This window comes from Cololabis saira, chromosome 14 (assembly GCF_033807715.1).
Source record: "Cololabis saira isolate AMF1-May2022 chromosome 14, fColSai1.1, whole genome shotgun sequence".
Taxonomy (NCBI): domain Eukaryota; kingdom Metazoa; phylum Chordata; class Actinopteri; order Beloniformes; family Belonidae; genus Cololabis; species Cololabis saira.
In genome coordinates this window covers 17,654,274-17,669,670 of record NC_084600.1, presented here as the reverse complement: position 1 = coordinate 17,669,670, position 15,397 = coordinate 17,654,274, and the positions used below count along the sequence as shown (strand labels likewise).

The window sequence follows — 15,397 nt, the reverse complement described above, 5'->3', positions numbered from 1 at the left end:
GCTGGAGATGGTAAGTACACAAATTGCAACATTTCAAACATTTTCACCTTAGATCTAAAGTTTCAAAATCCTTTGATGATGGACCCCAACATCACCTCTAGTGATCTAGTGATGTGGCTGTGAGGAGTTCATCATCTCTGTACATTCCTCGTGGAAGAAGATGTCCTGGAGACACTAAAGAGTACCAGGTCGGAGGAAATGAGGGGTAGATCTTGGACGGGCTCGGAGTCAAACTTCATTTTGAAGCATGGTCTTATTCGACCGGGAAAATCTCTGAGGAAAATGTATACGGGGTGTGACTGAATTTTCAAAATAAGTCCAAATCAGCTGTTATTGCATTAAATGAATAACCATATTGATATAGTACTAAAATTATATAGGTTTTGCAGTCTGGTACCTGAGAAATATCAAATGGCACATACAGTATGGTGCCATAATGTGCCCAAATGGCCCTGTGGTGGTGGGTTGTGGTTCAGCTGACCTGCAGAGCAGAGGTGAGTCAGTGGCTCTGGGAGCTCTGATTCCTACCTGTAATCATTTCCACACAGTACCCGTAGCCATCACAGGCACATTTAGTGGTTCCACCTGGACAAACCCTCTGTTGAAACATCTTTAAACCTGCTCAAGTTCACTTTTTGAGCATATACAGTCACAAATCTGATATAACTTTAGTAATTCCTTGAAATCTGCTACTATCACATGATTCAAAGGGGGTTTTTGCAATGTGTTTTTTTGAGATTTTTTTTTTTATCTAGTTTTCTACTGAGTTTCATCTAAATTTGCTCTGACACAGTCACACACTTCCTGATCCGGACTCCCTGCAGTAATCGTGCATGTTTCACCTTTCTTTTAAGACCAAGATTATACGTACATACTGTAGGTCATTTCAGACATGGATGGATGTGTGTATCTGTAGAATTGAATTCCCTGTTCAGACCCAGACCATTTAAGACAAATGAGATCAATGTGGGGACATGCATTTTTTGGCCTAAGAGTTTAAATGGATTTGGGAGACGGATTCTCCGCGCAAATACGTATAAGAGTGTGTCTGGATGTCAGGCCTAATCCTTTAAGTGAATTTTCTAAATTAATCCGTCTGTTTTGTTTCAGGACTGTTTCCGTATGCTTTTTCTGGCAAAGTAAACCTGTGTGGGTGTGCTGACTGCCCCTCCATCTTTCTGGGATGGTAACTATAGTCATTAAACCAAACTTTTATTCTGAAGAATAATTTGGTCAGAAATCTTCAGTTGGTGCCTATCTGGGTAAAGTCTGGAGAAATAAATCGGCACATTTTTCCCTAGGGTAGAAAATGTGGAAACACCCCATCCACTACCACACCTTTCACAGGTGTCACAGCTGTGTGAGCTTTGCAAATGCATGCAATTCCCAGAATAAGGCTAAAAATACATTGAAGAGGAGATGTTGAAGAAACAGACCGCAAGGAAAGGGAAATTGAAGCCATTTGTTCCCATCGATTACAAGGAAGGTTCACTTACAAACAAATTTGAGTAGCTGATGACAACACGTTGGAAATACTGTGAATACAGGATATATACATACATATATGTTTCACCAACACATGGCTACAGGAACATATTTCAGATGCCGACACCTCTACAAGCAAATGGTTTGCAGACAAAGTGCTAAAAGCAAAGGAGGAGGGATTGCAATGTTTTCTAACAGCAGATACTGTAATTCAGTCAGAGGCTTCTTCAGATCCGCTGCAAGAGATCCTTCCTGTACACACCTCTACAATAACTCTTTAAAGATACCTAAACCATCACTACTACCACAATTAATTTTCCTTTTGGGATAAAAATGTGTTTTTTGAACTGAATTCAAAGAGCAGACTTTTTTGTGACAGATTCGCTACACATGGACGGTGCAAAAGATCATTCTTTCCTACAGATGCCACCTTCTACAAGTCCTTAAAGTGACTATAACACCAATTGACTTACTTTCTGATATTCAGTTCATCTTTTGGGGTTTTTGAAATAGAATAATCAAATTCACTGTGATCAACAACCAGTTGTTTACGTGTTTACTACTAGATGCAAAGTATGACTGTAATGAGATTACCAAAGTTAATCACTTCATCGGTAAGTGGTTTGAGCGTTGAGACTGAGGGATATATTAATACATGTTTGCAAACTGTGTATTAATGGTGACAGAACATGCAGAGAAAAGAGGAGATTTGAAATAATTTCTGAAATATTGGAGGAGTCACAAGTTAATTGGAAGTTGGAAAGGTAGAGGAGTTGCTCTCAGCACATGGAAAATGTGAAAGATCAAAACAAAACAGATAGCAGTTTTAACAATGAAACCCAAAAAGTAAATATATATCCACTTTACATTTGTTAAGGGGTTAGGAGTGAAATCTTGTCATGCTACTTTCCCAATGTAGTGAAGAAAGTGAAAAAAAACTTCTTAAGATCTTTTCTTTATGTTTTTCTTTTCTTTATGTTACTGTTTTATTTTATTAGGGTAATGCACAAGTATTTATCCTAAATTGCACACCAGTAGCATCCCTAACACACACACACACACACACACACACACACACACACACACACACACACACACACAAACCATTTTTCCTTTAAGTCTTCTATGACCACCAATCGTAGCATTAAATGTCAGTTTGAATATTGTTCCTGTGATTTAATGTTGTCATAATACAATATACAACAAAATAACTGGGGGATTAAAAACTAGAGGTGTCTGCTGCCGCCTAGTGGAGGATACTCGCCATAACACTGCGCTTGATTTGATAACTGGGGGTTGGGATTTTTATTTCAGTGGTAGTTTATGGAATATATTTATCCTTTTTCATTAATAATCTAGTTTTTATTGTTGTTTTGAATACAACTGATAAGTTGATTGTGTTAAAGCAGTAGCCACTGCTGCACAATTTTGATTATACGTACCCTCAATACTTTTAAACAAAACGAGCCCTAACTCACTAGATTTTAAACTATTAACATGTTAACCTGCAGGTGATCGTTTGGACATCTGTTATATGTAACACTGTAGTCATTGGTATTTTTTTCTTATCTTCTTTCTTCAATTTAATTTATGTGCAACATTCCTGGGTGCACAACAGCCCGAAGGTTGAGATTTCTGCGAGACTAAATAGTCTTGTGTTAATCTCAGTGTTGCTCTTCGTGGATGAAAAATGCTGTTGACTTTTAAGTATACTCCTACTTGTATTTTTTCTTGTATTTATCTTGTCAAACATTAAAGCAAGGGTCACCAACCCGGGTGCTGCCCAAGATTACCTATCCAGTATGTTTTAGATACTACTCTGCTTCAACACACCGTGATCCAAGGAGCTGTGTCAACAACAGAACTGTCCAGACCTCGATGACAAGCTGGTGACGACCTTTAATTAGAATCAGGTGTGTTGAAGCAGGGAAACATCTAAAACATGCTGGATAGGCGTTCTAGGACCAGGGTTGGTGACCCCTGCATTAAACACACAACAAAACTATGTGGCAGGTCGTAGCTGTCTTCATTTTTTTTTTCAAACTTTATTGAAAAACTGCAGGCATACAGACATTCATTTTGTATGTAAAATAAAATCTTTCTCAGTGTAGATATTTACAAATTATAATTGGATAATACAAATATAAAAACATAAGAGAACAGATACATTAAAAAAAAGTAAGGCGCCAAATATCTCCTTATTCTGGAGTTACTGAAAGTAAGCTATTGAAGTAGGCCTACAGCAGTGTTCGTTCACTTTTCTTATTTGACATTATCTCTAAAGTGTTTATGTAAAAGTTGAATTCTACTGTAAATATATCAAAGTTTGGAAGGAACTTGGAGAATTTCATCTTATGAATATGAAATTTACCCATCAGAAGCATAAGATTTGTTATAAAGCATATTGGTTTGTCATCACATTCAAATTTGGAGATAATATATTTGGGTGTGATTGTGATGGAGGTCATGGCTGGCTCAAATCAACGCCTCCTCTCGGCTTGTGAGCTCATGACAAACAAACCAGCAGACTTCTCTCTCTGAACTGCTCTGTCTGGCACTAAACACACACGTGCAGCCCATCTGCAGGCCTCGCACGTGTGCATGTGTGTACACCATGGATGTATTATATTGGTGTACAGTACACACTGGTTAAACCGTTGAGGGACCGCCTCTTCCGGGTCCCGCCCCCATCAGGCTGTCATCTTAAACCCGCCCACATAATATCTCTGCAATGTGATTGGTCCGTCACGGGTGAACCCTTCCTAGATCTAGTTGGAATAGAAAAGAATCACACGAAAAGACGACAAGCCAAGACATACCGATAACTAAACTCAACAAAGACCCCATAATAGGTAAATACGAACGGCAGAGACCCACAAGGACGTGAACATTTATAATCCTACTAAAAAAATCTTTCTTCAGAATGGCATAATGCAACTGTCATCATGGAATATCACTTTGTTCACAGTTTCTTCCTCCAAGCTGTTGCTCTGATGAACTCTCAACACTCATACAGTCTCAGAGTAATCAATCACTGTGCAATAATAATAATAATAATTATAATAATAATAATCACAATCATATGCTTTAACAATCCACCTTTCAATAACCATGTCTACCTCATACTGATGCACCTTTCACTTTTTTTATATGTTAATAAGAGCTGTCATTTTTCTATTTACTGACCATTTACTGACTCTGCTGCACAAAGTGAATTTCCCCATTGAGGGAGAAATAAAGGACAATATAATCTAATCTACTGTACAGTGAGCGAAAATAACCGAGTCAAATTCCCTGTCTTGTTTGACCTGACTTGGCCAATAAACCTGATTCTGATTCTGATTCTTATTATTTGCAACTTATTTTTTGCCATAGCAGCCTAGCTCCAAACACAACATACAAGATTATTTATTTAAAATAATTTTAAATACAAACAGCCATGGATAAATTGCTTTGGAATAAATTCCTTTTCTAGGAAAAATCATAATCATAATAATCATAATCAGGTTTATTGGCCATGTCAAGTCAAACAAGACAAGGAATTTGACTCGGTTATTTTCGCTCACTGTACAGTAAATAGACAAATGGCTATTATTAACATATATAAAATAAAAATTTAAAGTGAAAGGTGCAGCAGTATGAGGTAGACACGGTTATTGAAAGGTGGATTGTTACAGCATATGATTGTGGTTAGAGTCCTTACAAACCCCAGGAAACTGGACCACATTACACCGGTCATGAAATCGCTACACTGGCTTCCAGTGAGTCAAAGGATAGAGTTTAAAATCTAACTGCTGGTCTACAAAGCACTGAATGGTCTTGGACCAAAATACATGCTGGATCTGTTAGTTCCCTATGAAGCACCCAGCTCCTAAACATCTAAACATTTTTAAGTGTATAAACAACTTAGCACGTCGATTTGTTGAGAGACAAAACACCAACAGAGTCCCCAGAACCTCCTTAAACCACAATTGCAAAATCCCATTCTGCAGGACAACTTTGACAGTCAGCCTTCTCATATAAGAGCTGTAAACTCTGGAACTCACTGACATCAGAAATGAAAACCATCTCAGAGTTTAACATGTTCATCACCAAAACTAAAACCTGGTTAATGAAAAATCTAAACTGTACTCACCTGTAAATAGTGTGTGTATTTGTGTGGGAGAGTGAGTGGGGGAATGTTTTATATCATGTAAATGCAATATTGCATTATTGTATTATTGAATTGTATGGTCTTTTTAATTGATGTATATGAATTTTATATTGTACTGCAATGTTGTGGAAGAGCCCAACTGGGGACTGGAGTTGAAAATTAGCACTAGCTATAAACTCTACATGCATCACATTAGCTTCAAGCTTGCATTGTCCCTGTCAAATAAATAAATAAATACAAAAAATCAGGCCTAAAACATTACTGTTTACTGAATCGTACTCTTAAATTAAATACTTACCTGATGTACTCTACTGCCCTTACTTTTTAACAACTTGTGCTTTTTATTATTTTACCTCTTTTCTTATCATTTTATTTCATTTTATTTGTTATTTACTGTTTAATTGTGTCTTGCCGCGTTTAATGTTGATGTAAAGCAACTTTGAATTACCCTGTGTTGAATTGTGCTATACAAATAACCTTGCCTTGCCTTATTATTATTATTATTATTATTATTAAATTTTCAATTCAATTTTATTTATATAGCGTCTATTACAACAGAAGTTGTCTCTAGGATTTTTCCAGAAACCCAGAACTTGTCCCCGAGCAATTATTACATAAACAGTGGCAAGGAAAAACTCCCCTTTAGGGAATAATTATTATTATTATTATTATCGAGCGCTGAGCCGTACGTCAACGTCGCCGCCATATTGGATGTGGCAAGACTGCGCTGTAAACTAAGGCCCAATCCTAATTCAACTTCACTCGCCCTTCTTTTCTCCACTCGCCCTTCTTTTCTTCCCTAACCCCTAAAAAAGAAGGGGGAGATTTTTACTTGAAATATAGGGCACTTGGCCCAGGTGCCTGTCCCATTCTCCTACTCCCCCTCGTTTTCATCCCTAACCTGATCAGGAAGCAGAGAGCCAAAAGCTGTTTTAATTTCAGCTGTAGCGCTGTTAATATGGCACTTTATTAAGTTTTAATATTTTTTCAGGCTCAAAAGTAACCGTTAAGATCCCCAACCTGGGCTCAGTTTATCCAAATAATGCCTGTTAAGAAATTTGAGTCGACGTTTTTGGAGATGAGAAGAGCCCCCGGCCCCGGGGAGCAGCAGCAGCTCACAGCCGGGGGGACAGACGTGTCCGCTGGGTCAAGCTGCTCCGTCGTTCCTGGAGAGAAACCTGCAGCTCTGTTGAGAATTACGCTGGCTGAAATAAATCATTTAGGAAGATGTTGGTTTGATAGATGAAATCTAACAGTTGTAGCTACGCCTGTTAAGAAATTTGCTCCGAAATTTCAAGATTTCTGTCTGCCGGCTCTGGAGCTTGGGTCCGCGTTAAATCGACGTAGAGCCTACGGCGTAGGGTATGGCGTACGGCGCGCGTCGCCGCGTACATCGCCGCAGAACTTACGGCGAAGGTTACGTAACCTACGCCGTAGGCTCTGCGTTGGTGTAACGCAGAACCATAAATCCCTTTATTCTGGCGTGATCTTCGGCAGCTTTATCTGAAAGTGTGTAAATTACCCAGATAACAGCTGGATTACTTGGTGGTTTCTGAAAACTATTATATCAGAAACATCCAAAACAAATCTGACGAGTCACAGGATTATTTCTCTCTATTTCTCACAAAAAAATGCTTGCTCCCTTGGTCACAATCTGAGACGACTCTGCCTGTTTCTCGGTCGGCGAGTCAAATCGACGCAGAGCCTACGGCGTAGTTTACGTAGCATTCTGGGAAATTTTCATAGCCCCTCGCTCGCGAAGTCAGCATGTGAAAATCCTCGATTTGAAGGGGATATTCTCAGCCCCTCGCCCTCGTTATGCCCCCTCCCCCTAGGTGAAAAGAGGAATTGGGACACCACTACCCTCACGGGAACGCGCAAAATTTAGGGGAAGTGAAGAAAAGGAGGGCGAGGGGGAGTATTGGGACACAGCCTAATACAAGTTAATAGACTTATTTTTATAAAGCGCCTTTCTACAAAGACATTTACGTTTTACGTCTCATTTATTCATTCACACACGCACTAATATACTTGGGAAACAGTTAGGCACCAAATATAATATATTTAATTTTCTCAGATGACAAAAATAAGAACTTTATTGATCCCACATATAAGTAATTAATGTTATATCAGCTATAGAGAACAAGGTAGTGCTGAAAAACAATATATATCCCCCCTCACAAAAATAAGAATGTTATTTGTTGTCTGAAAAATGGTTCAAATGTTATTTTATTGTCTAAAAAATGGTTCAAATATTATTTTATTGTCTAAAAAAATGGTTCAAATATGTTATTTTGTTACTTGAAAAATGTTAAATATGTTTTGTTGATGAGAAAATATGTTTCTCTATTTTTCTTATTTTTTGAGGGGGGATATATATTGTTTTTCGGCACTACCTTGTTCTCTATAGCTGATATAACATGAATTACTCCTATGTGGGATCAATAAAGTTCTTATTTTTGCCATATGAGAAAATGAAATATATTATATTTGGTGCCAAACTGTTTACCAAGAATAGTAGTGCGTGTGTGAATGAATAAATGAGACGTAAAACGTACATTTTCTTTGTAGAAAGGCGCTTTATGAAAATAAGTCCATTTACTTGTATTAGTTTACAGCGCAGTCTTGCCACATCCAATATGGCGGCGACGTTGACGTATCGCAGCAGCTCCATGGGGCGTCTACGTATGTCTGTGCTGATGCCTGCTCTACTCGGCCTACTTCTACAGCGGAAGCAGCGTGCGGGGTCATCGTCCAGCAGTAACCCGCCCCGCATCATCACATCACCCCATCTCTGCTGTTGGATCGTCCCGCGGAGCTCCGTGACCTCACCATGAGCTGATCTCTCTGTTTTCTCCCCCTTTTTATTTCTCTCCCATCACCACCGAACCCCGGATATGTCCCATAAACCCAAGTAAACATCTCATTTCCATTGCGTCTATCTAGTCAGGATTACTTGTCGGTTCATCTCCACCGGTAAGTTGCGTGCACATGACAGATTAAGGTTTTTCCCCAGCCCAGTTGCACCTTTTTGGTTTATCCTGGAGATATTTCTCTGTGCTGTTGTTATAATGACGCCTTGTGCAGGTAACCTCAGGTCGAAAGACGTCTACTACTAAAGAGAGAGCTCCAGCAGCTAAAGCTGCATCATCAAATACATCCACCATTGCAAGTTTCGGTTCATTAGCGAGTGAAATGTAGTGGTTTATTCTGCCCCTGTGTGGTGTTTCCCTGGTTCCCCGGGCCGGTGTGTCTGCTCGCTGTGCTCAGCTGGTTTTTCTGGTCCCGCAAGCTATCCATAGGTAAGGTGTGTCTTATTAAAGAGTCTTCCTTTTCCACTTTTTACAAGTGCGAGGGGCTTAAAGGTAGAAACTACAGAGGTAGGAGTCAGTCAGTCAGTCAGTCAGTCAGTCGTCTAATTGTTTCCAACGTGAGACTTAATTAACCAGCCATCGCCTTTAAGGTTGATTTATGGTTCCGCGTTAAATCGACGCAGACCCCTACGGCGTATGCACTGCGTTGGTGTAACGCGGAACCATAAATCAGCCTTAAGTCTGCACTTGTGGTCGTGTAATTGTTGTGACTTCTTATTGCGTTCCTTCAAGGTGAGTTTGTTTTTTTGTTTTTTTAAGTGTCTAAAATTCATACACGAGCATACACAACAGAGTTTAAATGCTTTCAGATTCAGACTTTATTAAGGCCTTTGGGAGGTTCCCTTTGGGAAATGGACATCTCAATCTCACACATTTGCAAAACAAACACCCCAAAAGCCAAACACCCATATAAAGATAAGAAAATTAAAAATAAAGATACAAATAAAAGTAAAAGGTAAAAACAAAAATTTAAAATAGAAAGTGCGGTGCCATAAAAAGAATTATAAGGATAGAAAAAGTGTTGTGTAATATTGCACAAAGTTATTGCTCTTTCATATGATAAAGCTCCAGAAATCAGTGGTGGACAGTAACGGAGTAAATTTACTTGAGTACTGTACTTAAGTACATATCCAGAGGATTTGTACTTTACTTGAGTATTAGATTTCTTTGGTACTTATTACTCTTACTTGAATACATTTCCAAGACAAATATTTTTACTTTTACTCAAGTAAATTTCTAGGAAGGCTGAAAAGTACTTGTTACTTTCAGGTCTGCTCTTTTTTCTTCTTCCCTAAAATCCTATTGGACACAAGCTGTTTTTGTCAAAGGAGGAGACCTGTCACAGTGCACGCTCTCCACTGGGATGTACGTAAAGCGGAAATACGTCAAGCCTCCTCAAAACAATACCGCCAAAGTAGCCTGCGTTTGTCAAGACATAGCCGCAACAAGTCAAGACAGAGCCGCAACAATGGCTACGCCTGCGTCAGGAGAAGAATATTGGGATATTGGGAGAAAGGCACAGAGACTGACATTGGGAGACAGTTTGTTATGCTCTATATTGCTATATTGTACTGGTACATGTCCTTCCTGTAAAGTTAAGTGACTTCAACATTGAGTTATTGAAAGCAGAGATGTAGTTTTTTGTAAAGCAGTGGTCTTTGAGGGGGATCCAGACTTAGTTGGATGGTGCAGGTTCATTTGGTTTCAGTCCATGATTGTTAATAAACTCTGCATCATCTGCTGTCCTCTTATGATCCCATTCATTTGATTTGTTTTTGGTGTTTCTGCTGGTTTTATATAACATTGTGGTTCTAAAAGCAGCACATCAGTGCAGCTGGTTTCAAAGAGTTAATTCTCAGAAACAATAGTTAAAAGATCCTTAAATTAATTTAGAAAAATATATTAATTTACTGATGTGGAAAATAAGAAATTTACTCTTACTCTTACTTTTACTTAAAGTAAATTTAAACGCATTTACTTTTGGATACTTAAGTACCTTTTAAAAGCAAGTACTTTTCTACTCTTACTCGAGTAATATTTTGACTGAGCTACTTTTACTTGTAACGGAGTAAATTTTGACCAGTAGTATTTGTACTCTTACTCAAGTACTGGGGTCGAGCACTCTGTCCACCTCTGCCAGAAATCATCATCAGTTCTGCAGCCATCCTGATGATTAGAGTCCACTCTTTGAATACATTTACAGATGTAATGTGTGTATTTCGGGTGGAACAAAGGACCCATGTCTGCTTTCATAATGTCTGTCAACAGAATGGCAATAGTTAATTTATAATAAAAGATATGATGGCATGGTCAATGATCAGTGTGTAGATAGAAGGGCTGCGATATCATTTAAACTCAAGTTTGTGCAACCCGCTTTTGCAACATGACAAACAACATCACTCTCCAGCCAAATTGTGTCACACCGTGGCCTGATACATGAACCCTGGTCCTCCTTTATAACTGCTGCCGCTGCTCTGTCTCGTTTCTCCTCAGTGTTTGCAGCCTGTTCGTGTCGTGCAGCCATGGCACAGCAGGACGGTGCTGCCAAAAAGAACCCTGCCGTGGGGGCGTTGCATTCCCACTTCCTGGTGGGGTCCGTGTCGGAGGAGAACTCGGAGGATGAAATCCAAGGGAAGGCCGAGATGCAGCTGGAGGAAAAGGAGGCTCGCTCCCTGTCGCCGTCCTCTGGGAGCTCCGACAGCACCTATGAAATGGGTTTTGACCATGTTGATGGCTCCACGCACAATCTAAGGTCAGAAACCCAATCTTGTTAAGTGTAACCTTTATTTAGTCTACACGTTTTTTCTTTAACAGTATGAGTAACTTTATTATACAGGCTTTACTTACTGCATTTTTTCATCCATCCATCCATCCTCTGTACCCACTTATGCCTAGTTAGGGACACGGAGCTCTGCTGGAGCCCATCCCATAGCTCTTCAGGCGGAGGTCACGGCTACATGCAGGGGCCTCACATATACAAGCACTCACACTACTCAGTCCTATGAATAATTTAAACTTCCCAATTAACCTGACCGGCATGTTTTTGGGCTTTGGGAGGAGGCCAAGTTAAAGCCTTTTTCAACTTTTTTCTCTGTGTGTTGTGTAAGTAAGTGGGGGCTGCAAACTTTACATAATGACGGAGACCCGTCTTCTAGACAGTAGTTTATGAGACTAGATCTGTTTTGGTTCAGGATTACATGAAACATGCTCTGTATGGTATGTGGGTTTACGGCTGTTGATAGCCCTTTTGTAAGGAATGCTGTTAGTATGTCGGTTTTGGAAAGTTGCGAAATGTTCACATACTGTTCCAACAGTTGGCAATGGTTTTTCAGGACCGATGGGACTTTGTTTAAAGCTCACGGCAGTCTTTAGTCGCTCTGCCAATGCTTAGTCTGTCACTGGGCCTCCTCGGGCTCTCGTTTTTGTCAGTTTTATAGATGGGAACTTGAAATGTATGTTTTTTTCCTCAAAATTCTCACGTAAAACTTTGTTTTCTGGATTTTAGATTTCTATGGAATAGTTTTCTGTAGATTACATGTTTTGTCCTTGCAAGTTAACTTAATAGGTTTACAAATTTTCTGTAATTTGCAGCTAGCAGTGTCAAAACCATAGGGATTTTGTCAGTGCATTTCTCTTTCTTTTATCGTCGGTCTTATCCTCCTGATATCTAACTTTCTATCATCAGTTTCACAGAAAAGGTGGGAGATTTTTTTTTTACTCTTTTTTTGTGCATAGGGGGAGTTAAAAACTAGAAATACAAGATCTGTAGGCTTTCCCTGCTGAACCGATATCAGCGCATGCATGTCATGAAGGAGTAGTTCACTAGTTTAATTGCAACTTATCTGCCTTGTGCCAATAATCCAGTTGTGATGCAACAACTCGGCATCAGGCCACTGAAGTCAAACAGCCAAAAAAGAACAAGCTCTGCAAGCCTGCCAGTTGATAGTTGTGTTCCTCCCCCTGTGTGCGTGCTGCAGAGGTTTCTGGGCATTTCTGTAGCTTGCCTATAAGCAACACCTTGTAAGATAAAATACAGTAGCTGCTTGGATTATAAAACCCTTATCGATATGAGTTGATATCCGTCTCTTTATCTCCTGGACTGTAAATGTTTGTTTTTTTTTAACGTCTGCCACTGCAGAAACCCTCAGCGGGAGAGTCTGCCTCTGGTATTTTAATAGGTACCTAAAATGTCGTCTTCTTTCCAAAATGGAAGGTACCATAAAATGTTATCCCTCCTCTGTGTTTCCTGAAGTAGACCAAGCATGTCAGGACTGCACCTGGTGAAGCAAGGCAGAGATCGCAGGCGAATGGATCTTCAAAGGGACTTCACCGTTGCTTCTCCCGCTGAATTTGTCACCCGCTTTGGGGGTAACAAAGTTATTGAAAAGGTAACAGACTTTTTTTTTTTTTAGCTCCTCTCTTAAAAATATTTAAAAAGGTTCCCCTTGCAAAAATCAGTCTTGTCATGTGAAGGCTCAAGAGCATCACTTCTTAAGTGTCAGTTTGTTTAATAAGGAAAAAGTATGAACTGTAATGATTGTTACAGTACAAGGTCACTATGTAATCTCTTCTGTTGTGTACATAATCCCAAATTTCTCACTTTGAAAGTGACCAAAACACATTCTAAAATCAGCATGTGCTGATGCAACAATAAAAATGACCCTTTCTTCCGTCTTTTTGACTTAATTAGAAAAATTAACATGAGTGTTGCTTATCCAGGTGCTCATCGCCAACAATGGCATTGCAGCGGTTAAATGCATGCGCTCCATCCGCCGCTGGGCCTATGAGATGTTCCGCAATGAGAGGGCAATCCGGTTTGTCGTCATGGTGACCCCGGAAGACCTGAAGGCCAATGCAGGTGAGCTTTTTCGTGCCGGTTCTCTAAAAATATGCAGACATCAACAATTTTGTTGGTATCCTTATGGCAAGGCTTTGTTCATCTTGAAATGTGATTCAATTTAAAGCAGCTTTTTTGTACCGGTACCTGCCTTTGATACTGTATGTGATGGAACGGGCCTGTAAAAGTATGAAAATAAAGGATTTGTTGCATAAAAATAAGCAAGATAAAAAAAGTCCTAGCATTATGAGATGATTTACTTAATAAGTATTATTGTCATTAATAGTGTTCAGTCCATTTGAAAGGACACAACTTTCCATTGTGTAGTTTGGTGTTATTGCCTGCACCATGAACCAGATAAGCAAGAGAGTAATGTCTGAGGAGCTCGGAAAGACTATTATACATAAGCATATTAAAGGTGAAGGCCGTACACTATATCCAACTTCACGCAGCCCCATGTTCCTCTGCAAATATTATTGAATAAGTAAAACAGGTCCAGAGAACATAGTCGGCCTCCCTAGATGTAGCCAAACGAGGGCTTGCAACCCCAGATTTATCTGGTATTTCTGAAAAATAACAGAATGGAGGAAGCGCCCTTAAGACATGAGACAGTCGGAGCAGTTTTTTCTCAGGAAGTACGGGGAAAAATAGATGTTGGCAGCTGCAGACGTCTCGTTGAGAGACGCAGAGCTCTCTTATTGGCAGTGATTGCAGCATTTATTTATATTCGTACCATTTTCACTTGTTTTATGATGTTAGATATTCAATTGAATCAAAAATGCGAAAACAAAATTTGATATGTGTCACACATGTGTGGAATAAAAACTGGTGGATGCCATTAACTTTCCAAGGTATTTAAGATAGTTTTGTGTTTGTTTTGTCTTTACAAACTTGCACCTGGAGAGGAAGACAGATCATGTATATAAACAGTTTCTGATTATCTTACTGGTGAAAACATGGGATGTATTTGTAAAAGGAGTAAAACTGCTTTGTCTTTCGTTTAGTTAGTCACTGCTCTCATCTCTTTTGTTTGACTCCTCCAGTTAGAATGCTGAAGAAAAGAGAATATTAACGATCTTGGCGAGGAGCAGAATTACAAACAACAAGACCAGATTTTAGACGGTTATTTTACCGATAAGTGTCTTGTGTTTCACAGAATACATTAAAATGGCAGACCATTACGTGCCTGTGCCAGGAGGGACTAACAACAACAATTATGCCAACGTTGAGCTCATTCTGGACATCGCAAAACGTATACCTGTTCAGGTACCATCAGCCTCTTATTTATTTAATTATATTCAGTTTTAATTTGAACTTTTCTTTTTAATTACATCTCTTCTCTCATCTTGTGTTTGTGTATTATAGGCTGTGTGGGCTGGGTGGGGTCATGCCTCAGAAAACCCCAAACTCCCAGAACTCCTTCACAAGAATGCCATTGCTTTCATGGGTAAGGGAGTTGTTCACTTTATTTCATCACAACTTGGGTTAAAATTGCTTTAAATGTGCTCACTTGTTGTTTTTTCTCAGGTCCCCCCAGTCAGGCCATGTGGGCTCTTGGAGACAAGATTGCTTCTTCTATAGTCGCTCAGACGGCAGGTATTCCAACACTACCCTGGAGTGGATCAGGTAGGTCATAGATTGCGCTCTATTAAGATATTTCTATATTATAACAATAAAATAATTTTTTTTAGTTTGTTTCTGATTTATGCAGTATCTTTTGATGACTGCATCATATCCTAGACATATTCTTGTCTCTCTTTTTTTTGAAAATGTGTGTAGTTTAATTTGAAATTACCTAATGGAAGTTGCAAAGGATACAAGTTTGAAAAATCATTGTCGTAACATGGTAATCTAAATATGTGTTGTTGTTTTTTGTCCCCCCCTCAGGCCTGACAGTTGAATGGACAGAGAGCAGCCCAAAGAAGAGACTCATTAACGTTCCTAATGACGTGTATGAACTTGGCTGCATCCACGATGTCGAGACTGGTCTCAAAGTAAGACCATCATCTAGAGCTGGTTGATATGGCCAAAAAAAAGAGTTGTGACGTC

The 15,397-nt window shown here is 39.3% G+C and overlaps 1 protein-coding gene across 9 annotated transcripts in view; it reads left to right on the top strand.

Moving 5' to 3' along the window:
- Positions 1-8,413: 8,413 nt before the first annotated feature.
- Positions 8,414-15,397, top strand: part of acaca (acetyl-CoA carboxylase alpha) — a 38,411-nt gene continuing 31,427 nt past the window's right edge. For 5 of the 9 annotated variants that reach the window (XM_061740017.1, XM_061740015.1, XM_061740010.1 and 2 more), the window contains exons 1-8: positions 8,414-8,614; positions 11,005-11,263; positions 12,764-12,899; positions 13,231-13,369; positions 14,505-14,614; positions 14,714-14,795; positions 14,876-14,974; positions 15,236-15,342. In XM_061740017.1, coding sequence (XP_061596001.1) covers positions 11,034-11,263; positions 12,764-12,899; positions 13,231-13,369; positions 14,505-14,614; positions 14,714-14,795; positions 14,876-14,974; positions 15,236-15,342 — 903 coding nt within the window. In that variant the 5' untranslated portion in view covers positions 8,414-8,614; positions 11,005-11,033. The remainder of the gene's footprint in view (positions 8,615-11,004; positions 11,264-12,763; positions 12,900-13,230; positions 13,370-14,504; positions 14,615-14,713; positions 14,796-14,875; positions 14,975-15,235; positions 15,343-15,397) is intronic. The other 4 variants (XM_061740012.1, XM_061740016.1, XM_061740011.1 and 1 more) reach the window with 1 other exon arrangement.